At 46.6% G+C, this 22,060-nt stretch overlaps 1 protein-coding gene across 2 annotated transcripts in view; it reads right to left on the bottom strand.

Annotated features, from left to right (window-relative positions):
• Positions 1 to 586: 586 nt before the first annotated feature.
• The window catches only part of CSF1R (colony stimulating factor 1 receptor), a 31,162-nt gene continuing 9,688 nt past the window's right edge, over positions 587 to 22,060 (bottom strand). Inside the window, exons 6-21 of one of the 2 annotated variants that reach the window (XM_084637719.1) lie at positions 21,041 to 21,230; positions 18,615 to 18,730; positions 16,740 to 16,860; positions 15,588 to 15,778; positions 12,637 to 12,749; positions 9,555 to 9,681; positions 8,831 to 8,935; positions 8,330 to 8,440; positions 7,598 to 7,760; positions 6,659 to 6,750; positions 6,397 to 6,503; positions 5,075 to 5,197; positions 4,555 to 4,666; positions 4,110 to 4,209; positions 3,168 to 3,273; positions 587 to 2,145 (exon numbers count right to left, since the gene is read on the bottom strand). In XM_084637719.1, coding sequence (XP_084493845.1) covers positions 2,014 to 2,145; positions 3,168 to 3,273; positions 4,110 to 4,209; positions 4,555 to 4,666; positions 5,075 to 5,197; positions 6,397 to 6,503; positions 6,659 to 6,750; positions 7,598 to 7,760; positions 8,330 to 8,440; positions 8,831 to 8,935; positions 9,555 to 9,681; positions 12,637 to 12,749; positions 15,588 to 15,778; positions 16,740 to 16,860; positions 18,615 to 18,730; positions 21,041 to 21,230 — 2,009 coding nt within the window. In that variant the 3' untranslated portion in view covers positions 587 to 2,013. The remainder of the gene's footprint in view (positions 2,146 to 3,167; positions 3,274 to 4,109; positions 4,210 to 4,554; positions 4,667 to 5,074; positions 5,198 to 6,396; positions 6,504 to 6,658; positions 6,751 to 7,597; positions 7,761 to 8,329; positions 8,441 to 8,830; positions 8,936 to 9,554; positions 9,682 to 12,636; positions 12,750 to 15,587; positions 15,779 to 16,739; positions 16,861 to 18,614; positions 18,731 to 21,040; positions 21,231 to 22,060) is intronic. The other variant, XM_084637720.1, reaches the window with a different exon arrangement.

Genomic DNA, 22,060 nt, shown 5'->3' with positions numbered 1-22,060 from the left:
TAAGCCTCTCCCTCAGTGCTGATGTGGGTCTTTTAAATCATTTCACTTTCATCTTCAGCTTTTTGCTGTTTCAATTGTGCATTGGTGTGGAACAGACTCTGAAGGAGGCAGCAGAGGTAAAGAGGCACTTTCTCCCTTCATATGCCAACCTATCCTGTTCAGCCAGGCATCCACTCTACCCAGTGTGTGGCACAGGCGAATACCATAATTTCATCTATTTTCTTCCCAAAAGTGTTTTAACCTATGAATGAAAATATCCTGCAGTTGCACCCCTCCTCCTTCCATTACTTTACTTCTCCCAATAACAGATAAGCACCTCAGCTCAAAAGAAGCTTGCCATTAACAAGTTTGTCAGCTTGTAATCAAGTCAACATTCCAACAACTGGAAAAAAGGGGTTAGTTAGCTACCTAAATAATTATCAGAGCAAATCAGTAGGGTCTAGAGTGACTGGCTAGGCTTTGCCCTTTCTCTGACACCTGAAGGGAAGGGGAGGAAAGACTCCTATGAGGTTCTCTGGAGAAGAAAAAATGGACAACATTGCTGTGTTAATCATGTTAATTATATTTTCATCATTATAATGCTAAGTGGAAATACATTAGCTTGTATTTAGTTAGTGGAAAGGAATAATTTATCTTCAACATAGGATTAAACCATGTATCTTCATGGTGCAAGAAGCACTTGCACTTTACACTTTAAACATGTAAGTGTAAAGTTTAATTAAAAACGGCCCACAAAGTAATGGATAGTAGTAGTCTGATAAAGATCAAATTATATAGCTGCTATTGTACAGTAACAGTTGCCTAAGCCAAGTCAGTGTATATACCCTGTCATATAATATATTTTGGCAATGCAGTCGGGTAAGGCTAACATTCATTAGAGACTCCCTGACCAGAAGTCTTACACTAATATAGACTAGGCTGCTGTGTAGAATTAGTAACCCTGAGTAAAAGAATTAAAGATTTAGAAAAGCTTCCTGGGAGGGCCGCAGGGCCTTAGCTTATAAAAAAATGATCTTGTATAACATTATCAATATCTACTTTAAAACATTCCCACAATGGTTTTGGTACTGGCAGTAGTTGCTGAGTTGCTACATTAATTGTTCAGTAATTCAAACATACAGTATTGTGTGTGTGTGATGTTGAGCTTTTTTCCAGGGTTCCTTGATGGGGATTTACATTCCATGACTCTTTTAAAGAGAGCATGGTCATACTTCATATTTCACCTGAGGACATTCACCCTTTGGAGCAGTCATGGTTCAAAGGGACTCTTCTCTCAAAGTTTGTAATGCTGAGTGTCACATCAGCAGCCGTTCGAGTGAAGTGAGATGCAGAATCCTCACCTGCACTTGGCTGGGATGTGGGGTCTGCCACATATTTAATGCTAGAGAGAAGCTTTTCAGCTATAACTAATATTCTGTAACGTGAGGCGAGGGAGGGAGAGTAGTGAAGAAAAAGGCAGGGCTGTCTAGGAGTTAAAGCGGCTTACTTTGAAGCTCTTGTGCCTCCAGACATACACTCACATACAGAAACCCAAGGATTGCATTATAGGTGCACAGCAATACATATCCATGTAGAACAATACATGGTACATGCATACCAGCCTGCAAAACTGGCCTTTGGAAACTTCTTACGAGTCAAGAGCCAGCCAAGCAAGAACGGCTAGCATGGAGTTAGGAAGTGCTTTGTCAGGACGACTGCATCAGTGGCCTGTATGTTACCAGTGTTGGTGAGAGACTCTAAGGGGATCTGATCATCTCCTCATATACATGGATCATGTATAACATTCCTGGTGACTTTGAGCTATGCTTCAACACAACTGTAGGGACCATGCATGAGTCTTGGCTCTTAGCTCCTCTAATGATGTCCTTTCAAGTGGGGAGTTCTGTAATTCTTTCACACTTTAGAAAGCACAGAGATGAGACACTGAGCAAGAGGAACCTGCCTTCTAGCCAAGAGAGGGACTAAGTCCTTTGCAAGGATAGGGGAAGATCCATCCAAATTTGACCTTACACATTAACAGAACTGGTAATTGTTGCTCTTCAGAAGAGGCTGACTGCTATCTCCTTGGTCACAGGACTCTTCACAGCAGCCAGAGGGCTCACACACGCTGTCTTCCTCCGAGCTACTGGGGAGGTTTGTATAGTCCTTAAAGTAAGAAAGGGAAAATAAGTTTCAGTCCCTTGAGTTTACTTAAACCCAGCTGTGGCCTAGTTCTCCATATCACTTGCCAGACTGAAATGCTGCTGCTTCCACACCCAGGAGACTCATCATTTATATTTGTGGATTTTCTTACCTTTTGGGGGACATGCTGAACTGCCTTTGATTTCAGTAGGCATTGAATGTACAGGAGCTGGGCACGACCCTTGTGGATAAGGCACTAACTAGACTTCAAGATCCCCCCACGTAATTGGTTAATACAGTATGTGCTCTTGATATTGCGTCTTCTGTGGTATGACTGTAACTTGTGCCATAGCTGGCAAAGCAGAAAGGCCGTGACACTTAGAAGTTCTTGTGCATCTTGAACTATGCACAGTATTAAAAAAAAAAAAAATCACTTCAGCCTTCTAAGCATTTAATTGATTTAAAAGGTGCTACTGGCCAGGCAAGAGTGTGGCATGTTTAAGTGCAGGGGAGCTGCTGTTGATAATCAAGGACCTGCTTAGGTGCCTCCGAGAGAGCAAATCTGTGCTTTCTCCAGGGCCACTTGGATATACCAGGGTACTGTTCATGAGGTATGGCACCCCTTGCCTCACTGCTTCCATGCCACTCCACGTTAGGAGTGACAGTACAGTTTCTACCACCAGTTGCCTGCGTGAAATGAATGGAGATGTAGATGTGTCCACACCCCAGAACATCATGGCTACTGGCAGCCTCAACTGAATCAGTGTGGTGACTTACCCATTTTCTTAGCACTCACTAGTAGTCCCTAGTGCTGAAATAAATGGATGCCATCAGAAAACCAGTGCTGTCAACGTACCTATGTGAGGGGCGAGTTGGGGGACTGCGTACTCCAGTTCTGTACCTTTCCACCAGCACTAAAAAGTGTTCGTTTTGATTAAAAGATGAGAAGCGACAGATAAGGCAGGGCCCTGGGTCACTGGTGGATGGAAAGGAACATCCTTTCTCTCCCCACACTTATCTGCACCTGAGTCTCCAAAGAGTCTCACCTTTTCCTTGTTGGCATCCAGTTGCTTTTGAATGAAAAGCCATATTTGGTCAAAGGTGGGCCGTTGGGTGGGTTGCAGATTCCAGCATGCTTGCATGATGCGATACCTGCAGTATCAAACAGCAGTAACAAGTGTTAGCCTCACTTTGAGCAATGGGCATGCTGACATGGCTCAAGGCTCTCCCAGGAAGCTGTAATAGGATGGACATACTTCATGCCTTGGGTGCATGACCTTTTGGCTTGAGCCAGCCTTCACCCTCTCTGTGCACTTACCTTACATGCTTGTGACGAGTAATTAATAAATATTGGTAAAGTGCTTTTGAGTTCCTCAGATGGAAGTTGCTCTAGGAGAGAGTACAGACTATTGCTAGAAGCCTAAAGAGCCAGAAGCCACACATTCATGCAGTGCTCTATGGACTGTATATTATAGCTTGCTTCTTTTCTGTGGGTTGCAAGAATTTGTGTTTACACTCCTACCTTCAATTGGTAATGGGATTCATTTGGATAAAAACCATTTCCTTTAATATTTACAAGGTGGTAAGTGGTGCCATGTCATGGGTGGTTTCTGGAAGGAAACTACAGTCCATTCCCAGAAAGCCCCATCACTGCATGCTCGTATATCCGGCGGAAATATGCCTAGACAATGGCATTACTGCCTGTAGCATTACGTGCCATCTTAAGCAGCAAAATGACAGGCTCTGAGCAGAGCTGGGTCCGAAACAAAATCTCAGACCAAACACTCCCAAAAACTGGGTGCTGTTTAAATTAGGATGGAAACTTTGTGGCTTGAGTGTCTCTCTCTAGCGCTAGAGTAATTAAATCATGAACTTCCCAGCAGAAGGACTCATTGGCCCTCAGTACCCTGAAGCTAGTGCTAGCTTTTTCACTAGCTGTTGTGCCTGCTTCCTTTGCTACCCATGCATTTCCAAGTGGCTGTACTTACATTTCCATAGGAGCAAAGTCTGGTCTAGCCATCTGATACCCCTGCTTCACCATGCTGTAAAACTTGCTATTCACCAGCATGCCAGGGTATGGGCTTTTACCTGCATCCACAACAGAAAACAAGCTATGGTTTAGAGCAGACGTGATAACGAGAGATCTTGCAATCAAACTCAATATGCAGCATGCCTTTGAGTGGTGCTGCAGGAGTTTGCATGGACTGAGTTTCTTGTGACCAAATAGAACAGTTACTGTGGCAGGTTGCCGATGGTAACAGACACTGACAAGGACCAGTAATTTGTACAGCTGGTGTTAAACAGGTTGCTTTGGTCCTACCTCCCAAAGCCCAGTTTCTCAATCAGCCCTTCTCCAATCTCTACTTGTTGCCTAAAGACATTTGTGTATCGGTAAGTGATGGAGGTTGAGAATTCTGAAGGATCCTTCCTTACCCAGCGAAAAGATCTCCCAGAGGAGGATGCCGTAGGACCACACGTCGCTTTGCCCAGTGTATATGCAGTCAAAAATACTCTCTGGGGCCATCCACTTCACCGGGAGCCGGGCCTGCAAGGGCAAAATGCTCCACTCAGGGGATAACTTGCTTACTTACACTACAATTCTAGTCCTGTTCTCTCCTGCTCCATCCTCCCTGCCTTAAGCACCCTACACCAGCAGTTCTCAAACTCTGGGTTGGGACCCCTGAAGCCCGAGCCCCACCACCTGGGGACAAAGCCTGAGAGCTTCAGCCCTGGGTAATGGGGCTTAGGTTGCAGGCTCCCTGCCTGGGCCTGAAGTGCTTGGGCTTCAGTTCCCCACCACACACAGGGTGGTGGGGCTCGGGAGGGCTCTGGCTTTGGTCCCCCCTCCTGGGGTCATGTAGTAATTTTTGTGGTCAGAAGGGGGTCTCGGTGCGATGAAGTTTGAGAATCCCTGCCCTACACCTCACTTCTGCTAATGCTCCCAGTTACTTACGTTGCCTTTGACAACATAGTTTGAATCATTCATGATGTCCCTCGCCAGCCCGAAGTCACAGATTTTGGCTACTCGTCCGTGGGTCACTAGCACATTCCTTGCTGCCAAGTCCCGGTGGATGCACTGGACAGAACAGATGGCAAAACAGCATCCAAATAAAATACCCTGCTACAGTGATGGAACACTCTCAAAACCTCCTTTCTTCCCTCTAAGAAGGTAATTGTCCGTCCAACAGGTGTGGGGCAGATGAATTCATGAAGCCCTTTGAAAAATACTAGATGTCAGCAATTACAATTGCAGGTGCTCTCTCATATTTTATACATGCCCCTTCCTACAATTTATTATCAACATAAGAACTGCCATTTGGAAACAGACCAATGGTCCCTCTAGTCCAGTATCCTGTGTCTGACACCGACCAGTACCAGAGCTTCAAGGGGGAGTGTACAGAACAGGGCAATTTGGAGAGATCCACCCATCTCCTCCTGGTTCCTGCAAGTCAGCGGTTTAGGGTTACCCGGAGCATGGGGTTACATTGCTGACTATCTTGGCTAATAGCCACTGATGGATCTCTCCTCCATAAACTTATTTAAATTCTTTTTTGAACCCAGTTCACTCCACTTCACTTCTGAAACGCTTCATACTACATCCTGGAATCACTCGGCCCTGCCCTCAGGTGCCGTGTTGATGGAGTCTCAGATGTATGGGGGTCTTTGCAGACCATGTCAATGGAGAACACTCAGTACGTTTGCTCTTTTTTAAAATGTATATAACCAGGTTCAGGCAGAAATCTCAACTATCACTTTCTGTTCCTTTTTCCTGGAAAAAAAAGGCTATAGGTGCGGGACCGTGCAGAGCCTAAATCTTGACCTAATGTAAAAGCCAAGTGGAAGAGATGTGAAATTGGCACACAACACACACACACACACAAAATTCAGTTCAGTAATTCTGCCCTGATCTATCGAGCTGTGCGCGTGGAGCTGCAAACACTCAAAGGGAACTATTAGTTGTTACTCTCCATGAAATACAGGCAGGATTACAGAATGAAATCTGAACTGGGTACTGGGTGAGGCCACATCAGCAAGGAAGACCCATTATCCTGCGACCCAAAAAAGTGGAAGTTGGATGCTAGAGGCCTCTTTGCTCGCCCCCTTGCCCAAGATGCAAGCAGCAGTTTACTCAGAAGGCTCAAGGACAGAGGTTCCACCCCAGTTCACAAGGCTGACTATGTTTTGCCCCTCAGATCTTTATGCTCTGGGCTAACAGTGTGTTTCTTAATTAACCTGGTAGGCAGCCCTTGGGCCACCGTCCTCTTTGCCACTTACATTTTTTGAGGCAAGGAAGGCCATCCCCTGGGCCACCTGATTGGAGAACTGCAACAGGTCATACAGATCCAGGGGCCGAGTATCCTGTTCTTCCTTTGCACTCTTGCCTGGAACAGAGAAGAGCTCTTTATGGTTAACCCAGGAACTGCCTTCTGGCAGGAGATGTAAGTGCTGCGTGCACTGGATCCTGGCCCACAATGGGGAATGATACAAGCAGTATGCCTATCAGAATGCAGAGCCCAATGGAAGACGGAAACCATACCTTGTAACTTACCCCCTGCTGGCGTGGAGTCTGATGGCACAGGTCTCATTTCAACATAGGTCTCCAAACACTCGCTTGCAAACCCACTATCACTGAACCAGAGAGAACAGAGACGGGACAAGTTGTTAAAAACAATCAGGACTATATCTGTCTATTCATCCTTTGAGCCCAGGGTGCTGAGCAGAGAAAACACTTCTAAGTACCTGTGAGGTTTGGCGTATTTTAAAAGCTGAACTGCAGAGCAAATGCCAATAGTGATCTAAATACCCCATGCTAATTAGATTGTGTGTGGAAGCATTCAGCAAAGAAATAGACTGTAACTACCCTTTCTAGAAATGCACTTTTCCTTCTGTAAAAGGTACTTCCTGAATCAGTGTGACTGGCCAGATCTCCTTCTGAGACATGACACTAACTGCAAACAATGGAATAGTTTTGACTCAGTAGCTAAGATGGGGGGAAAAAGGGGGGAGGAATGGACAAGAAGCATAAAATCACATTTGTGTGGAAAACATTATCGGTAATTTTCAGAGGTTTCTGAAATGTGCCAGTCATGATTTTCCACTCCAAGGCCTGGCCAGGTGCATTCTGGCTTTACAGAGGGTTTAAAAATATTACCTGTACTACTTCTTTTTTTTTAAAGTGAAACATTTCTACATGTGAGTACCATGACCTCCCAACCTCATGCCAATAAAACCTTCCCATTGCCTCCTGTTGTCAGGCATTGGAGTTCTACATAGAATCGTAGGACTGGAAGGGCCCTTCAGAGGTTTTCTAGTCCAGTCCCCTGCACTCAAGGCAGGACTAAGTATTATTCTAGACCATCCCAGACAGGTGTTTGTCGAACCTGCTCTTAAAAATCTCCCATGATCGAGATTCCACAACCTCCCTAGGCAATTTGTTCCAGGGCTTGCATGTACAATCTCCAGTCCTGAGTCTTACCTTCGGACATACTTCTTCTCCAGATAGATGTTTTTGTAATCGGCTGTGCTATCCAGAGAGGACTCCAGGCTTGAGTCCTGGATGATTATGGACTCTGCGTTCTTCCGCAGGAAATTCAGCAGATCTCCATAGCGACAGTACTCCGTGATGACCAGAATTGGGCCTAAAAAGTAGGAAGTGGTGATCACCAAGAGGTGATTTCACTGCATCCTTTCTCTCTCTCTCTCCTGGAGGCCTGGTTTCCTCTTTAGAATGGCAGGCCTGGATGTGTGGGGGTGAATAGGTGCATGAGTACATAGATAGGTTTGGTGTGAGTCTCCATCTCTAGTGAAAATGGTAGATTTCAATAAATTAGATAATCTTGAGACTGCCGCTTCAGTTCAGATATGGGTCTCCATGCTAATGCTCCCTAATTCTTGGAGCCTGTCTAGGCAACAGGATGGGCAGCTCTGCTAGCTCAGACAGGCAGACTGGTTTACACATCCCTTAGGGAGCTCCCTGAAGAAGAAATAAACATGGAAAGCCTCCACAGGAATGTTCATAAATTTAAGGCCAGAAGGGGCCATTATGATCATCTAAGCAGACCATCTCCTTGGGATTATAAGGGGAGTCAGCAACTTAAGACTTGTGCAAAGCCCCTCGTGTTCCCCTGGGGGTGGAGGTGTCACTGAAAACAGAATTCAGGAGGATGTCTACTGAGGCTCTTAGAGGAATGGTGCCAGCACATCCTACCTCCATAAGTACAGGCTCCCAGCAGGTTCACAATGTTCTCATGGTGGCCCAAGTGACTCATGATTTTCAGCTCAGACATAAGGGCCTCCTGTTCATCTGTGTGGGCTGTTGCTATAATCAAATTGGAAAAGATTACTTCAAGTCTGATGGGAGTAGGGACAGAAAGAGAGAAGAGGTGGGGGGAAGGAGAAAAGGGTGAGAGAGAGCTGGGGGAGGCAGGAAAAAGGATGAAAGAGAAAAAACGAGAGAGAGGAAAACAGTGGAAAAATGGGGATGGAGAGAGGAGGAAAGAGCTGAGGCATGAGAAGATGACGAACATGCTTCCTTTGCCTGGATATATATATGCCTAGGACAGCGATGGCTGTCTTGCCAAAACTGGTGCCTAAAAACCATGCATTTTAATCCATTATTGGCAACCAGTGCAACAATCACATCTCAAATTCTGTGCACATGTGTTTGTGTTTTCAGTGTGCCTTGCGCTGCAGTCTGCTCTTGACTTACATTTGAGCATCTTCACAGCCACTTTGAGGACAGTGTCTTCCTTCCCCAGCCCGATAGCAGTGGCTTCTACCACTTTTCCAAAGGCTCCTGCTCCCAGGGTCTTTCCTACAAAAATAAATGTACTCAGAAGAACCAACCAACCAACCAAACAACAACTGAGTGATGGTGATTTTCTATGCTGACATAGCTCTCTCTCTTTATGCTTTGGACAGACCCTCCGGACAGCCTAGTGACATGTCAGCAGCAGAACCCTGGCAAGATGCAGAACATGTGAGCAATATGGAATCCACAAGTGACATGGAGCTCTGCCCACATGTATGGGGCATTCACTGGGAGTGAAGGCAGAGTTGTAAGGAAGTGAATGTCCAGACATGGGATCAGTCTTTCTCTACATGTCAGAAAAAGTCTGGAGAGGGTGATCTCATTCTGAATGTGTGAGCCTGCATGTGACAGGTTGGGGCAGAATCATAGCACCCTAGCTCTGTATGTGAGAGCACATGGAAAGCTGCAGAAAGAGCAGGATCATGTTGTTTGTAGTTCTGCATGCAAGAGGATGTGAGCGTTTGGATGGGGACAATATTGTATTGTATTTTTCTAATCCTGTATGCAAGAGATCACAAGGGTTTGGACATCGTCAGCGCCCTTTTAGCTTTGCACATCTGAGAATCTGGATCTGAGAGTTGAATCACCGACCAACAGTAGAGAAGCTCTGAAGGTTTCTCACCAAACTGCAGGTTGTTCCTCGGGAATTCCCATTTCTCATTGTAAGGCAATTGGGTGGGGTCAATAAAGATGTAGTTATTCCCTTCACAGGCCTCAATGATCTTCCACCGCACCTGGTATTTTGGTTTCTGTAAAGAAGAGAATCTGATTAATTAAAATTCCTTCTCCTGCTCTACAAGGCTCTGTAAAAACAATGCAGCGTATCACAGTGACTTTAAATCCCCATCACATTCCCTGGGGCATCACGTAGCTCCACAGATCTTCTGGAGAGTCCTATTTTTATACCATCGAGGGCTTCTTGCTTTTGAATGTGGGGTGAATGGAAAGAAAGCTGACAAGCTGGTTCTAAGCATTATGACCTACATCATGGGTCCTTCTGGCTGGTCGTGAAGCCTGATTGCCCCCTGTTCTTGGTTGTATATTAAGAACTACACATTCCATCCACCAGCTGAGGTCAGCACTTAGGCTTGCACTCCCGTTTTCCTCCTCAAGTAGCAGCAAGGGGGCCTGCAGTGTTCTCAGAAACTGTCTGTCGACTCTCTCTTCATTCTCTGGGCAAGCTTGCGAGAGCATCTGGGAACATGGTGCTAGAACAGTTGGTGTGTACCACAAATAGAGGAAGCACATCTCTAGATGGTTTGAGTGGGCAGCAGATGTCAGCATAGTAAGTGCTTTCATTTCAGTGGAAATCATAGATCATAGAATATCAAGGTTGGAAGGGACCTCAGGAGGTCATCTAGTCCAACCCCCTGCTCAAAGCAGGACCAATCCCCCATAGTTGCCCCAGATCCCTAAATGGCCCCCTCAAAGATTGAACTCTCAACCCTGAGATTAGCAGGCCAATGCTCAAACCACTGAGCTATCCCTTCTCCTAAAGGAGCCTCTCTTCCTCCCCATTGCATTCCTGAACCAGCACTGCCTGACTCCATTTTGCTGAGCACAGCACTGGCATGTATTTTGTTCCTTTTAAAACAGAGAAATAGAACTTAGCATTTCTCCTCTTCTGCCTGTGTCTGATTCCAGCAGAAGTAAACAGGCAGGGAAGAGGAGGGCAAGCTGCTCTCGGCGGTGGACAGAAGCAGCCATCAGCTTGATATGATTGTTGTCAATATCACGTCAGAAGGATGGGAGAGACCAGACTGATGTAAGGAGAAAGAGGAAGTGAAAGAGTTTGGCATTAGAGTGATCTGTGCTGCCCACCCCCATGAGCGAAGGGGAATGAGACATCTCCTCCTCTGTCTGCACAGCAGGGCCTAGAGGTCTTGTCTTTGCCCACTAGCAGGAGTGGAGCGTGCTGGCTCAATACGAGCCATGACCACGATGATTCACTCTGCGGCCAAGTTCCCGGATGTGGAAATTTTTCCTCCTCCACCACTTCTTCCTCCTTCTGCTGCTGCTGGGCAGCTGCAGACAAAGGTGAGTCACCCATGTGGATGGCTAGGGAGCTGAGTGGGCCACAGGCATGAAAGGGAGAAAGACTGAGGTAGATGGACACCACCTAAGGCTAGGGCAAGTTCTCTGTGTTTCCTGGCTGGGCAGTTTTCCCTTCTTCCTAATCCAAGGTCTAAGGTTTAAACACCTGCATCCACAAAGGTCTGTCCAATGATAGAAGAAGGCAGCAGGTCCAAGTCCCCAGAAACTGCTGCAATGAGGGTAGGTCCTACATGGCATCAAAGGTGTGCACCTGGGTTTGGTTTACTGTAGACCGTGCATGCAGGGGGAGCATTGCTGATTTTTTTCTCCATGAATTGTCTCAGGCTGCAGGGATCCAGGCTGGATTAAGAAACCCAGCAGTGATGCATCCTTTCAGAAGCACCTCCTGTTTCTCTTTGTGTTCCAAGACTCTCCTAAATTCCCAGCATCATCGGTGCTGGGCTTGCTTTCAGGTCCCCACTGGCCTCTCTCTCCATATCAGTGTCTGAGGGCTTGTTCCTTCCAGTGATGGTAGAATGCGGAGCTGAGGTCTCAGTTACTCTGCCTGGGACTGAGATTTCTCAGAACTGAAGACACCTTTTCTAGCTTTTCCTCATTTTGTAAGATATTCCATGCTAATTATCAGCTTAAACAGACAAGAAACAGGAGTTCAACAACTGAGGATAAAGTTCCCTTATGCTCACTTGCTGAAACTCATGCAGCAGGGCATGTAACAAGAGCTATGGGGAAACAAAACAAAAAACAAACAAAAAAACCTTCAACCCTGATGGGAAAAGAAATCCTGTTTTCAGCAGTTGTGCAAGGACGGACAATTTGTGGTTTATTGTCAAAATTCTATCAGTGATCTCCCCAAAGCCAAGAGACAGCTCTAATAGGCAAAACGGGGGCAGTTCCTGTGTGAAGACAATAGAGCAGTCTCACTAGAGACAACTGGGTGTTAGCATTCCCAGCATCCACTGTCACTGTGGAAACAGCTTTTTGTTTAGTGGGGAGTAGGGGAAACTGAGGCAAAAATTGCAAAACACTGGCTGAAAAGGCAGTTTTGCCCTCCAGTGAATGCATGTTTCAGCTGACCCATACAAAATACTCTTACAGTTCAGAGAAGCGGGAGCTAGTTCCTTTGCCCAGTGCTCCAAGTAACATCCTGCACAGATTTGTGAGCCAGTGACACTGGGATGAGTCACTTGGGGAGCAAGAGCCTGTACCATGAGTGGCTGGGCTTTTGCGGGTTTGCATCAGACTTCCACTGGTATTGAATGACTAATGAGAAGTCAGGTTTAAGAAGTCACGTTCTTGTGGTGGGAGAGGGACCTGGAGGCAGGCACAGAGTTAGAATTCCTCCTGGGGTTCTAGGGGAAGAGCCATGGGCTCAGGGACTGTTGATCATTCCCAGATCTTACAGTATCCCAGCTAAGAGACAATGGAGCTTCAGTGAGATGTCAACTCATTGGCCCAGATCCTGAGGCTCTTAACTTCCATGGATTGGAGTGGAATTTAGAGGAGCCTAAATGCTTTGGAGGATCTTGGCCATTGTGGCTCCTGGGCAAACCCACTGGCTGCATCGCTGGGTAGGGGCAGTGCTGCGTATACGGACATTTATATATGGGTTACAGTCCTTTCTCTCCAGAGAACAGGAATCAGAGTCTGACCTGATTATATTTGTACAGCAGGAAGAGGAGCAGCAGGAGAAGCAGGACCAGTATTCCCACAGAGGCGGAGAGAATGGGGTTGAAGAGCTCATGTGAGTGCATCCATGTTCTTCCTAGAGGAGCAAAGGAAGGATGGTGAGAACCAGCCGTTCAGATGTTTACTTCACTAGAGCGTCATCCATGCTAGCATTTTACCCAACCAGGTATTTGCTCTAGAATCCCCCTGTACATAATTACACGGGGGTGGCCCCAGAGCTGATGTGCTGCCCCCAAAGGAGTCGGGGGAGGGAGGTCTTAATTTTTCAAGATGAAAGATATTGTTCTACAAAGTATATAATAGAAACAGGGACGAATAACAAAAACCACCCAGCCCTTCATAATACAGCGACAGCTCCTGAGACCCATATTCAGTGAGAATGTGCCAGAGTAAAATGCTTTTGAGTAAAGACCTCAGGATTTGACCCAGAATGATTAACAATAAAAGGAGCCTATTAGTCCATCTGCCCAGGGCCAACGCAGGCCTGTTCCATACAGAATGTTGTCTCGTGCTTCCATTCACATATCCCTCTGTCCTGACCTGCATGTGGGGTATCAGCACCAGCAGATGCATGTCCCTAGTGTTACTGTAGGCACTAGCGGAGAGACAGGACTGTCATTCAGTCCTAGTAGAACCAACTGTCCTTATAAACCCAGGAAATATAATGAACTTCCCCCTTATCATCTACATCTCAAGCATCTTGTTGTGTGACTTTGCCTCGGCGCTAACATGGTTCATACGCACTAAGGGGTGGACCAAAAAATCTCACTGTGGTAGGAAATGGAGGCTATTATGCACTCGATCTTCGTCAGTATTTTACTTATAAATGTAACAACTAAAAGCAGGTTCCAGAGCCGCAGCCGTGTTAGTCTGTATTCGCAAAAAGAGCAGGAGGACTTGTGGCACCTTAGAGACGAACCAATTTATTTGAGCATAAGCTTCCGTGGGCTACAGCTCACTTCATCGGATGCATCCATAGTGATGAAGTGAGCTGTAGCTCACGAAAGCGTACGCTCAAATAAATTGGTTAGCAACTAAAAGCAGGTTCTTCTGCTGAGCAACGGCCATTTTGGGGGATGTCTAAGATGGGAGGTTTCACTGTCGTCTCCACAGGTTAAAGCTCAGCTCAGCGGCCTGCAAAGTGAAGTTTCACTCTGGATTAAATTAGCAAATCCATATAAATACCTGAGAAAAATGGTATGGCTTTAAGCGTGAAAATGAGTGGTTTGGCACATTTTCAGTCTGGGGTGTGTGTGTGTGTGTGTGTTGATGCCCTCTACTGGAATTTGATGTACCGATACAACAGTTTCTTTTGTCATTGGTGTTGCTTGTGTAGCTAAGTGAGTAGCCTATGTTTGTAGTAATAAAAGTCTTGAGTTGAAATCTCTGGGTCTCCATATGATAGTGCCTTATGTAGGGGATAATTATACTAGTGCATTGCCTTCTCTCCCAGATTTCACAGGGTCAGGAGAACAACATGCTGTACAGCAAGACCTAGCCTTAGAAATCCAGGATTTACCAACCTACCTACACTGCTATGGGGCTGGAAATGAAATTTCCCCCAAAGCAGTAGATGTATTTGGAAATGCCAGTATGAATGGATTAGATTAAACTCAAAGATGTGTCTTTTCCCCAAAAGAGCCACTTAGGACCAAGAGAAGGCCAGACGATCTGAAACAATGATATTTTCTTCTTGATTTCATTAGGTTTTAAATTTGCGCTGACAGGTATGTGATTTTGGGTGTAATTTCAGGAATTAGTCATGCATCTCCTATTGACGTTCTAAGGAGTTGTGTGTGGCTAAAACCCCTGGAACTCCACTAAAGATTTACCCATCATCCCCTCCAGCATCCAGAGGATTCAAACCCAAACTCTCCAGGTCACCAATATGTCCTCATGGATGCAAGTAATGAAAACTGAAGTCCTCTTTAGCAGTATGTTATTGGCAAGGGGAGGAGACATACTTAATCCCTTCAAGTTAGGATTGATCTGATTGCCCTCTTAATGAACTCAACAAGAGCAAAAAGAAAAGGAGTACTTGTGGCACCTTAGAGACTAACAAATTTATTTGAGCATAAGCTTTCGTGAAGTGAGCTGTAGCTCACGAAAGCTTATGTGCAAATAAATTTGTTAGTCTCTAAGGTGCCACAAGTCCTCCTTTTCTTTTTGCAAATACAGACTAACACGGCTGCTACTCTGAAACCTGTCAACAAGAGCAGTTATTGGGGCATTCAGAGTGTATGCACAGGAAGACTGTGTTGCCAGCACAGAGTGCCCGAGGCAAGCAACAGCTGGGTTCGTTGCCCGGTATGCGTCGCGCCAATGACCACAATGGGGTGGAGAAGCAAAGAGATTTATTTGGAGCTCCAAATAGGGCGCAGGGAGACTGAGCTGTCTCAAATCCTGCAGCAGATTCCAGTATACATTTTATACCTTTTCCTACTTCACTACAGAATCTTATGCAACCAATTACCTGTTGCCCCGTACAATACCGTAGCCAATCAGCTAAAGCAGCCAGTTGTGTTTTTCCTCAGTAGCATTGCCCAAGCCTTGCCTTATTTGGTCCTATTTGTTACTGGTTTTTGCTAAACGTTTCTGCCTTATCTATCTGTTTCCCAGGCCGAAGCTGGCCTTGGCTGGCGAGCCGTGTGCAAACCTGTCTGTTTGTGTGCTAGCTTCCTCAGAGTTATGCAGGATAACAGAGGGTTCAAGAAGCAAAGGGACCTTGGTTTATCCCGGCCTAGAGCAGGAGGGCTTCCTTGACACTCATGGTCTTCCACCCTCCTGAGTTACCTAGTGTAGTGCCCAGTGTCCCCAACAACTGGATCCTCAATAGCCTGTAGCCATCTTTAATTGAAGTCTGGATTAAATTGATTAATGATATATAAATAATAAATGATCTGATTTATCTCACCTGGAAAAGGGACTAAGCTATGCATCTGTGAGTCATTCCCTTCGCTGTTAATGGCCCAGCAGCAAAAAGTAACATTGTCCTTCAACTCCTTATTTTGAAGGATGCTCTCTACTTCCACCTTTCCAAAGGGCAATTTGCTTATTACCAATGGGCTGGTGTCATTCTGAATCAGTGTTCTTCCCTGGTCATATCTGCAGAAACACCAAGCAGGGGAGAGAAAACATTTCCATGGAACATGCCTGACTACAAATGGAATCCATTGCTACCTTATCACAGAGGGCTAGGTGGACACAGATGGCTAGACAAGTGGTCTGGGGTCAAAATGCTACACATTGCCCCGCCAACTTCAGAGAGAATCATAGAATACCAGGGTTGGAAGGGACCTCAGGAGGTCATCTAGTCCAATCCCCTGCTCAAAGCAGGACCAAGCCCCAATTTTTGCCCCAGATCCCTAAATGGCCCCCTCAAGGATTGAACTCACAACCCTGGGTTTTGCAGGCCAATGCTCAAACCACTGAGCTATCCCTCCCTAAATAGACCTGTCAAAGGAAGTAATTCAGGGGTGGCACGGCACCCTTGCCCCCTGCATTCAGGTGATAGAGATGGTCAGCAAAGCAGTGCCCCTGCACATGAATGGAAAAACTGGACCCAGCTCCTGCTCACTGTATGGGTTGCATCAGCTTGATTGTGCCAACAATCTCCTTCCCTAGCAGCTTTATTACTGGGGAATGGCTCCTCATTTACATCCCTTCCCAAATGATGCACCAGGGCTGAATTTTGGGGCAATAGCACATTAAGCAGGTCTGCCCCATCAGCAAGCATGTTTTAGTGTGTATTCTAGACACTGCTATTAGGAACTGGTACCCATCACCTGGTGTTGGAAAGCCACCCCTGGGACAGATGCTGAAATCTATAAACATCTATTTTAAATAGCAGAATAATTCTCTGTTGTTGTAATATTGGACAGAACTCTGGTATATTGTCATGTATCTTTTGCAAGTCTGTGCTGAGCAGTTTAGCAAATACAGATGACATCTATGGGGAATCTCGGAGTTCTACTGTAGGGGCAGGGAAGGACGCGGCGAGCTCTGGCATTGCGATTGGACGCATTGCACAGCGGAAGGCTCCCCAGCCCTCTCTGATGTTTCTCACCTGTCTGATTGCCCAGAACACTGATACCACTCAATACGTGGAGCAGGGTAACCACTGGCTTTACAGTGAAGGCTCGTGGAGTCATTGAGTACCATCCAGACGAGATGGACCTCAGGCGGGACTGAATAGGGAATGCAAAGGAATGTTAGGTACGGAAGTTATATGAACACAGCTCTCTCTACATTTCAATCCTACTTATTTATGTGCAATGTCAAAATGGCAGGGGGAGTGCTATGTGTTTGGGGGAAGGGGTAATAGTCTCTATTGGTCTCTTGGCCTGGTCTTTGGGATCCAGGTTCCACACTGCCCCTTCCCTGTGCTGTATCTTGGTAATCTGTCTATCCAGAGAACAAGATCAGTGAGTGAATATCTTTTACTGGAACAACTTCTCCTGGTGAGAGAGACAAGCTTTCCAGCCTCACACAGCTCTTCTTCAGGCGTAAGCTTGAAAGCTTGTGTCTCTCACCAGCAGAAGTTGGCCCAATATAAGCTATTACCTCACCTCCTTTGTTTCTCTAATATCCTGGGAACAGCCCAGCTACAAAGCAACTCTGCATATCCAGAGACCAGGTTTTGTATGGGCGAGCTGCTCTACTCCATCCTATACAGTATTTCTCATTCCCGACTGCCTCCACTGGTGACCTCTGGGAGTGAGAATTCAGTCTCCATGGCCACTTCCATAGGCCACCCCCCAAACTGTCACGTGGTAACAACTTTCAGGCATTGCCATCCTGGACCCAGTGATCTAGTGATGGAAGGTCGCATAGCTCCTTATCAGTCCTCCCAGCCAGTTACTTATGGCAGCATTTCTACAAGCACCATTTCACATGGTCTGTCATCCAGCAAGGACAAGTCTTTACTGAGTGCACAAACCCTTCCTGTTACTCTCATTCGTCATCTTGCAGGACACTCCCTACGCTGGGACCTATCTCATCAGTAGTGCACACCCTCTTCTGTCCCGACCCTCTTCTCATATGGACAATATGCTACACTACAGAATCTTGGGGATTCACAATCCATGTAGCCAGTGACCCCTATTTCAATATGATCCACAAGGACTCCCCAGAAAAGAAGCAAAGAGAGAACTGTAGAAGAACGAACAAAGAAGGCTACCCTACAGAAAAAAAATACAGCCTTTATTCTGAAATTACAGTAGAGCTACAAATGTCATACAGTGAAATTATGGTACTGAAGTGAACAAACAGAGACAGCATTTATTAAATGGAATCTAAAAGCTACAAGTGGCCCGAGGCTGAAATTCTCTGCCCTGAAGTACCATTGGATAAATTCACCTCTGCGAAGCTGGAATTTGTAACAATGCTGTAGCTTGCATACAGTAATGAATGTAGTAAGATTTAAACCGTGAATCCTGGTATTTAATGTAAATATACAATGATATATTTGTCATAGTTTACTTGCTGGTAATCCACCGAATACAGTACAGTAGAAAGCTTAACACCTTCCCTGTATGCTGACTCTGCCATGTTACAGTCACTGTACCTTGGAACTTCTGACTGTAACACCAGCTTAGCAGAGGTGACTGTATCCAGGTACAGTGACCCACCATTGCAAAGGGCTTGGAGAGCCAGAGTTGACAAGCACAATGATTACTGTGAAAAGGCCACTGTGGCCATCGCTACCATCACTCTCGTGAGTGCACCACCCCACAGGCGTAAGTGAGGCAGCATTTAGCAGCTTTGATGTTCTCAGCGGCTGCTTTGATGGTTACTGTGACAGCTGCCTTCCTGGAACTAATTCCGTAAGCTCCTCATTTGCTGGCAGGAAGAGCAAGAACCATCTCCTCTCATCCCCTTGCTATCCGCTACTGGTTTCCATCCTCTGCTTCGCAGATTTGGCGGCAGGCAGGGCACTTACTTTTCAGGGAGATGCTGAAGGTCACCGATGCATTGGCCTCAGTATTCGCAGCATAGAATGTATACAGTCCGCTTTCCTCTTCTCTCAGCCGGTTCAGGGAGAGCGTGGTGTTGTACCTGTCCCGAGAGAGAATAAAAGGGACTGAAGAAAGCTGCACATCACAAAAACAACCAGGTCTCTCAGTGCTGCGCAGTGGTGGTGCGATCGCTGCATGCACGTTTGCAGCAGCCAGTGCGTTCCTAGCAATAACCCACACCTAGCCTTACAGGGAGGGTTTCAGTGGCACCAAGGGCAGCTAGCGGCTTCACCCTCTGTGAAAGGCAATGAAAATCTCCCCCTAGGACATGAGACCTGTTCTTCTGAGAGAGAGGATGTTGCCCAGGAGAGTGCTATGGGGACTTCAGTCTTCAGCCGGCTGGCCTCTCGAGACAGGCAAGAGGGATCTCAGCATCATATCCACAGGAGCTTCTGTCCCTGCCTTGACTCAGGAGCCTGGATTAAAAACACCTGCTTCTGTGCTGTGCCGGCCTTGGAGTGCTATGAACACTTTCCCCTCTGCAGCACATCTTAGGTCTGATTTTCAAAGGGCTGAGCACACGCAGCTTCCACTGACCTCGAATGCATCTTGTGATGTAAACAGTGACATGAAAGGCACCAGCAATTGGTAAACAGCTGTCACGTAATATCATTGGCACTTCTGGATTGCCAACCCAAACAGGTTAAAGTCCAGTGGTTAAAGCAAAGGATTGGCAGTTCGGATTCTGGTTCCTAGCTCTGCCACCGACTTTCTCTGTGACCATAAGCAAGTCACTTAGCCTCTCAGCAAGAGGTTCTTTATCTGGACTTCTCTGGACTCACTCAATTCAAGTTTGCAAGACACTTTTGTAGTAGTACCTTCAGCCAAGGATCTTAAAGTGCCTTGCAAACATGACTTGCTTGATCCCAGAGAGATGGTCATTATTATAATCCCTATGTGTGTGGGGAGAAGCTGGGGACACTTTTCTCTCCACACCTTCCAAAATGATATCTTCTTACCATCGCCCTGGCTGGAGCAGGAGATGAAGTGAGCAGCTTGCCTCCCATGTGATGTTCCCCTATTCCCCTTGCTATCTATAGTGCTGACCCAACAAAGTGATAAAACAGTGTGTGTGAAGACAGCAAACTCCAGAGAGGTTACAGTACGCCCGCCCCAGCAGGAGAGAGAACTCAGACACTGAGGAGAGTTAGTCTCCAGTCTGTAACTGAGAAGGACGGGGAATGGCCAGCCACACAAATTTTGAAAAGATGGACTTTTCCCTCATTACTCAACTTGCCCCACCATCTATCTCATCCCATTAGTGTTCCTGAACCCCTAACACAGCCCTTAGAACCCTGACTCTGAGTGATGGAGGGCCCTCTCCATAGTTCACTGCTCCAGTTCCTCGTTCGGTGGGTAATTGTTTGTTTCTGAGAAACAAAAGGGGAATTAGCCAGTTCTTCCCAACTAACAGAAGGTTCTGTTCTTTAAATGTGCTGGTTTTTTGTGGGGCACTGTGTGAGGTCCCAGCCAGCTCTTTTCCTTTGGCTTCTGGCCACATCTCATCTGCCTCTGACCCACCTCCAGCATTGGCCATCATCCCCCAGCCTGTGTGAGAGCTCCATAGCCACTGGTGAAACCAGTAGGTGGAGCTGAAGTGCAAATGGATGTGGGAGAGGCCACTTAAGGAATTCGATCTCAGCTGAAGTCCACTGGCCCCAGAGTCAGCTGGGACCACAGTGGAGGATAGGGGCTGTTGGTCTGGCTGGTGGACTGGGTGTGGATCTGTGGTGGGCAGCCCCTGGTAATGGAAGGGTCTGATGCAGTAGGAGACATGCAGACGTATGGCTGCCTCCGCCCTGTCACATCCCATAGGAATTATGAAGACATGGCTGTCTTTATCCCTGTGTCTGGTTGCATTGAAAGAAGCCACCCTGTCCTCAGCCCACATTTGCATTTTCTTTGCCCCCCAACCAAAAAGTGAACAAACATGAACAACAGTATCAAATGCCTACGAGAGTGATGGGGACTTCCCCTGTTGTGCCGCCCAAGGAAAGGCTGCCTTGCTCTCTGGATAAGGGGGGATAGTCCCCTTGCCCTTTAAAATGAATAATCCCCCTAGAAGGGGTCTGCTGTAGGGGGAGCCTGTTCCTAGTAGAAAGGATCCATCTGGCAGTGTTGGAAATTAGCTCAGTGGTTTGAGCATTGGCCTGCAAAACCCAGAACTGTGAGTTCAGTCCTTGAGGGGGCCATTTAGGGAAATTCGGCAAAAAAAATTGGAGATTGGTCCTGCTTTGAGCAGGGGGTTGGACTAGATGACCTCCTGAGGTCCCTTCCAACCCTGATATTCTATGGTGCCTATGATGAAATACTCTGCTGATGAGCACAAAGGCGAGAGGAGATACTATACCTGTTGTTACCAGGGACCATTTGGTCATTGTGTACGGCGCTCACGGAGTGTTGGGAAGGATTCTCATGTGTCCACCTCCAGTTGCTAAGTCTGGGGTAAGCCTCAATCAAGACCTGCAGTTCCAGATTTCCTCCCAACTGTACTTCGTGGCTGCTGTTCTGCATGGGCAACAGATGTACATAACCTCTCTCTGAGAGACAAAAAGAGCAAAGCCAATCAGTGGGTGTGTCTGCGAAGGACAAAGGTCATCCACATTCAGCCCTGGCACAAGTGCTGCTCAGCTCCACTGATCTCAGTAGTCGCCTGCCTTTACATCAAGATTGGCTTGGGCGTAGAGAGGTCTTTGCTGATCCCAGTTCCTGGTGGGACCCAGCTCAGCCTGACGCGGGACAATGAAATTACATTCTCTCAGTGCAATGCTGTCTTTTCCTGATGAGCTTTCAGTTACTCTCAGAGGCTGGGGCATATCCAGGTCACACTTCATATTAAAGTTCCATTTACAAAGGGCTAATAGATGGCTAATCAATTGCTAGAGATTGTTACAGCCCAGCAGGTTAACTGGTTGCTTAGAACCATGGCTTATGACTATCTTTAACACTGTCTGCTGGTGTTCTTATAACCACATGTGACCTACACTACTCATGTCGGCAACAAGCATATCGCATCTATGAACCATCCATTAACACCTTATAAATAGAACCTTACTATATAGTGTGACCCATACCCAGGTTTGGAGGGAACTGATATGACAAGGACTTGAGGTTAACTGATTAACGGACAGGATAGCTGGGAAAGGGGAGGACCTGAATGCATTGGCTGAGTCAGCTATGCTAAAGAGTGATGTGGCTAAACTAGCAGGCTGTATCACCTGTGCATCCCCCAGGAGTCCAGTCCATTCCCTTTGCCAAGCCCCTGGTCTCTTCTCGTCTGGGGAGCACATTCAGATCTGAGCCCGCCTTCCCCCACCAGCGTACTACAAACCCCTGCTTTGGTCATCAGCTAATTTGAGCTCAGGAGCTT

Source organism: Lepidochelys olivacea (assembly GCF_965140295.1).
Source record: "Lepidochelys olivacea isolate rLepOli2 genome assembly, chromosome: 8".
NCBI lineage: Eukaryota > Metazoa > Chordata > Testudines > Cheloniidae > Lepidochelys > Lepidochelys olivacea.
Note: the sequence above shows the minus strand (reverse complement) of the source record. Positions and strands in the feature narration are given on the sequence as shown.